The 4,640-nt window shown below is 52.5% G+C and overlaps 3 protein-coding genes across 4 annotated transcripts in view; all 3 read left to right on the top strand.

The window, feature by feature from the left end:
- Positions 1–873, top strand: part of NEDD8 (NEDD8 ubiquitin like modifier) — a 10,404-nt gene extending 9,531 nt beyond the window's left edge. The window contains exon 4 of the mRNA XM_007130042.4: positions 505–873. Coding sequence (XP_007130104.1) covers positions 505–601 — 97 coding nt within the window. The 3' untranslated portion in view covers positions 602–873. The remainder of the gene's footprint in view (positions 1–504) is intronic.
- A 795-nt stretch (positions 874–1,668) lies between these two features.
- Positions 1,669–3,661, top strand: MDP1 (magnesium dependent phosphatase 1). Its single transcript, XM_028483296.2, has 6 exons — positions 1,669–1,794; positions 1,911–1,971; positions 2,045–2,155; positions 2,486–2,593; positions 2,691–2,776; positions 2,957–3,661. Exons 1-6 carry the CDS (start codon positions 1,758–1,760, stop codon positions 3,046–3,048), a joined length of 495 nt encoding a protein of 164 aa, XP_028339097.1. The 5' UTR covers positions 1,669–1,757; the 3' UTR covers positions 3,049–3,661.
- Positions 3,662–3,852: 191 nt separating this feature from the next.
- TM9SF1 (transmembrane 9 superfamily member 1) overlaps positions 3,853–4,640 on the top strand; it is a 19,338-nt gene continuing 18,550 nt past the window's right edge. For both annotated transcript variants that reach the window (XM_055082110.1, XM_007130040.4), the window contains exon 1: positions 3,853–3,935. In XM_055082110.1, the coding sequence (XP_054938085.1) occupies positions 3,905–3,935 (31 nt within the window). In that variant the 5' untranslated portion in view covers positions 3,853–3,904. The remainder of the gene's footprint in view (positions 3,936–4,640) is intronic.

Below are 4,640 nucleotides of genomic sequence, written 5' to 3'. Positions count from 1 at the left end.
CCGTGAGCCATGGCCGCTGAGCCTGCGCGTCCGGAGCCTGTGCTCCGCAACGGGAGAGGCCAGAACAGTGAGAGGCCCGCGTACCGCAAAAAAAAAAAAAAAAAAAAAAAAGTAATGGGATCGAAATACACTTATCACACTACTAAAAAAGCAAGTTTATGATATATGTACTTCATTAAGATCTAATGATGGAAATAATTACTATAATTTTAAAAGATTTTCAAGATACCTACAAACAGTTGTGAAATGATAGGAAAATATCTAATTTTTGTTGTTAACAAGTTACCCATATTGCTAATAATACCCCTGTGGGTTTTTTGCCTGTGTTCAAAACTGAAAGAAATATCAAATGTCAGTTAGGGGTTAGTAAAGATATAAAGATGTAATTTTTTTCTCATCTGCATTCATAGATCCCCAGACAGATCCATGAACCCAGGTTAAGAACCTTGCTCTAGATGGTATTTCTAATACCTTTTTTTCTTTTTTTTTTGCCTCTTCCTGCAGGAATGATGAGAAGACAGCAGCTGATTACAAGATACTAGGTGGTTCAGTCCTCCACCTGGTATTGGCTCTGAGAGGAGGAGGTGGTCTTAGGCAGTGATGGACCCCCGCCTCCATTTCACCTCCTTGCCCTGTCGCTCATTATGAGGCATCATGTATCCTCTCACACTGTGGGACACCAGAGCCACTGCCCCCTCTCCTGGATGCCCAGTCTTGTGTGTCTGTTGGTGGGAGACTGTGAGGACCCCAGGATGCAGTGTTCCTGGCCCAAAGGACCCTTGCTGGCTATTGGGTTTTAGTTTGCAGTCCTGTGTGCTTCCCTCTGTTAATGGCTATGTCCCTGGTTGTCAATAAAATATTTCCTGGCCTCCTGGAATCTTTCTTCTATTGCACAAACGTGACTGAAATCAAAATGGGCCAATGCACACTCAGTTACACCAGGCTGAAGGAGTAGGACAGTGTAAGAGAACGTGCCCTTAGAGGGGTTCTCAGACTCTTAAGAGTCTACACTCAGTGGTGTGCTGGAGCCAGCTCTTAACCTGCTCCAGAGCTAATTGTTGGCATCTTTCCTAACCCCATATTAAGTGACTTCATGTTGGTAGCTTGAAATTGGCCATGGTAGGTTTACAGAAATTGACAAACAATACAAATCAGTCCTTCTCCCCAAACTGATTGTTACATATCTGTCAGCATACTACTGACATGGGTGGTAGAAACCAGGAGAGTGAATTCTCCCCCATTGTGACCCTACTGGACATTTGGGCCTGGTTCAAGAAAGGCATCAAGAGCTTAGCAGACACTGCATTCTTTTATGGCTGGAATATTGCCGAGGGCTCTAGGCTCTATACGGTGGAGTGGCTGATATGGAGAAAGGATGAGTGTGGAGTGACAAGCTATGATGGATCACTTTAGGACTCGGTGAGATAAAATGAGAGACGGGTGTCAGAAGAAAGGGATTCCCTTGTCTCCTCTAGTTCAGTAGAAGCTGGCGAGGCCGGGTGGGGTGGAGAAGCAAGGGAAGAATATCCCTTGGAGAGACTTGAGGACCATTGCGATCCTGTGAGCAGTCGCATTGGCACTTTGCTGCGGTCCTCCCCACCACCACCACCAGAAGGCGCTCTTGCGAGGTTTTGGGGCCGATCTTCCCAGCTCAGGTTGGCGACGCTCTAGTCGCCGCTTCTCTAAGGTCCGTGGGGCGGCCTGGGAGCCGCTGCAGCAAGGCTCGCCTCCGTGCGCGCAGCCTGCGGGTGCTGGTCATGGCGCGGCTCCCGAAGCTCGTAGTCTTCGATCTAGGTGAGGGGCTGGATTGGGAAGAGTTTCGTAGGGCACAGTTTTTTCCAAACCCCAGTTGGTGCTCTCGAGGCCCTGCACCCGCCCAGGCTGAGACCTCCCCCTTCTTCCTCTCACAGATTACACGCTGTGGCCGTTCTGGGTGGACACGCACGTAGACCCCCCGTTCCACAAGAGCAGGTGAGGCGGGGCTGGGGAGGCCTTGGGCCAGGCGGGGCCCCGCGGGAGCTGAGCACACTCTCGCCCTCTCCAGTGATGGAACTGTACGAGATAGGCGGGGCCAGGCCGTCCGACTGTACCCAGAGGTGCCTGAGGTCCTGGAACGATTGCAGGGCCTGGGGGTGCCTGTCGCGGCCGCTTCACGGTAAGAAGAGCGACTGAGTCGGTCTAATGCTGAGAGGTGCATGCATGAGGTGACTTCCCGTGTAACCCCTTGGCTGCAAAAATTTAGGCGGTGCAAATTTGCAGGTATTTGTATATTTTTCGAATTGTACCCTCTCCTGTGCATTTTGTTTAATAAACATTGGCTCAGTGCCACCTGTGTCAGACAGGAAGGATATGGAATTGAATCAGGGCGGAGGATGCCTACCCATCCCGGAAGAACAGCAAGTTGATTTCCCCCTGGTTACACATAATTTCACTTGCAGCCTTGGCCCTCCACTCTCCTGATCCCATCTACTACACCTTTTTGCAGGACAGGTGAGGTTGAAGGGGCCAACCAGCTACTGGAGCTCTTTGACCTTGTCAGATACTTTGTTCATCGGGAGATCTATCCAGGCAGCAAGGTCACGCACTTTGAGAGGTACGCTGAGATAAGGGGAGAAGCAGGGAGACAGAAGACCAGAGAGGCTGGAGGAGCTAAGAAGCCAGAGTGGTTACCTTCGCCGTGTCTTGTACAGGTTGCAGCAGAAGACTGGAGTTCCTTTCTCCCAGATGATCTTCTTTGACGATGAAAAGCGGAATATTGTAGATGTCAGCAAACTGGGTACTGACTCAGTGGAAAGGCTAGCCATTTGGGGAGTGAGGAGAAAGGGTTCCTAAGAGGGAAGGGGTTAGGTAGATATGTACAGGATGGATAGTTTGCATGCAGGTGACACCCCAAAAAGTGAGAGTCATAATAGGGAGCCCTGAAGGCCTGATGAAATTGTGGCTTCTTTCTTTCTAGGTGTTACCAGCATTCATGTCCAGAATGGAATGAGCCTTCGGACCCTAACTCAAGGATTAGAGACATTTGCAAAGGCACAAGCTGGACTCTGAGGTCCAGTCCTGTGGATGAGCCTCATTTGAGGCATAGAACTGAAAGGAAATCAGCAGGGCATTTTCAGGTGCATTTGTAAATTATTAAAGTGTATTTGTGGGCTTCCCTGGTGGCGCAGTGGTTGAGAGTCCGCCTGCCGATGTAGGGGATACGGGTTCGTGCCCCGGTCCGGGAAGATCCCACATGCCGCGGCCCGTGAGCCACGGCCGCTGAGCCTGCGCGTCCGGAGCCTGTGCTCCGCAACGGGAGAGGCCACAACAGTGGGAGGCCCGCGTACTGCAAAAAAAAAAAAAAAAAAAAAGTGTATTTGTGTGTGGCAGAAGAGATCTTACCCAGTGTGTGTTGTTTCTAATTTTCTAGCGTGTCACCCGGGGTGGGCCAAACGGAGGTGCCAAGACCAGTATGTGAGGCATTAGACTGCATCAGGTTCTGCCTTATAAACTTGTGGCAAACCCAAGACTGTGATCCCCTTATGCTCTCCCCATCCCCACACCTCTCCTGAGCTCTGTCAAGGGCATGAAGAACTCTTCCACTGGCCCCAAGTAGTGGGGTGCATTAACCCTGCACATTTCCTTCCAGGAAGCAAAGACTTTGTTTTGGGGTGGGGAGGGTGAGGCGACCTTTTTATATAGTGGGAAACGAAGCGGCCGCTTTAAGAGGAGCGCGGGTTTGGGGCTGGTGTGTCGGGTCACTCGTGATAGTGGTCTCGCTGGCGCTTGTTGATGATGTCGCCGCGGTGCCCCAAGGAAGGATTGGCCGAGGCTGGTCTCGGAGTGATGAGCACAGCACCTCCCGGGAGCCAGGCGGAAGCGTACAGGACGCCGTAGGGCGGAGGCGGGAGAGGCGAGGGTCGCGATGAGTGGGCTCGGCCGGCTCTTCGGGAGGGGTGAGCCCGGGCGAGACTGGTCCCCGGGAGGTGCTGGCCGCAGGGGGCGGGGAGAGAGCCGGGAGACGCTGTCCAGAAAACCCCGGTGGCCCAGCAAGGCCTTCTCCCGGGCCAGGAGGCGCCGCCTTGTTAGGGCGCCTGGCTCCAGCTGCCTTCCTTCCTTCCCTCGGAGAGAAGAGCTCGAGGCCCGGGAGGGGGCGCGAGTGGAGAGCGTGGCAGCAGCGCTGGCTCCCGCTGTTAAGGCCTGGGGAACAAGTTGCTGCCTGTCGGCATCCAGTCCTTTCCAAAACACTGGTGCTTCCTTTATGCTGGGCCAGAGGCAATCTGAGGTGACCCAAGAAAGGTAGCCCTCGTGAGCTCCTCTGTGGTGCGGGAAGACAAGCAAAGTCTGGCATTTACAGCGTAGTGTGGCGACTCCGTGATGGAGAGTTTCCTAAACAAACAAAATCTGGCATTTACAGCGTAGTGTGGCGACTCTGTGATGGAGATTTTCCTAAAAACCAGGGGTGTGCGGAAGAAGCAGGCACGGTGGGTGGTGATCCAGAAGGCTAGAAGTATGCGAGATGGGGGGTTGAGGTTCTCCAGGAAGAGGTAACTGTGCAAAACAGAGGCAGGAAAAAGTATGGTATGTTTAGGGAAAAGGAGTTCTGGCTGCCGAGTGTGTGTGTGTGTGTGTGTGTGTGTGTGTGTGTGTGTGTGTGTGTG

This window comes from Physeter macrocephalus, unplaced genomic scaffold, assembly GCF_002837175.3.
Source record: "Physeter macrocephalus isolate SW-GA unplaced genomic scaffold, ASM283717v5 random_16, whole genome shotgun sequence".
Taxonomy (NCBI): Eukaryota; Metazoa; Chordata; class Mammalia; order Artiodactyla; family Physeteridae; genus Physeter; species Physeter macrocephalus.
This window is presented reverse-complemented; position numbering and strand designations above follow the sequence as displayed.

Coding starts and splice junctions, on each gene's coding strand:
- MDP1 (XM_028483296.2), top strand. CDS start 1,758: ATGGCGCGGCTCCCGAAGCTCGTAGTCTTCGATCTAG. Junction 1,795..1,910: donor GCTCGTAGTCTTCGATCTAG/GTGAGGGGCTGG, acceptor TTCCTCTCACAG/ATTACACGCTGTGGCCGTTC. Junction 2,156..2,485: donor CCTGTCGCGGCCGCTTCACG/GTAAGAAGAGCG, acceptor ACCTTTTTGCAG/GACAGGTGAGGTTGAAGGGG.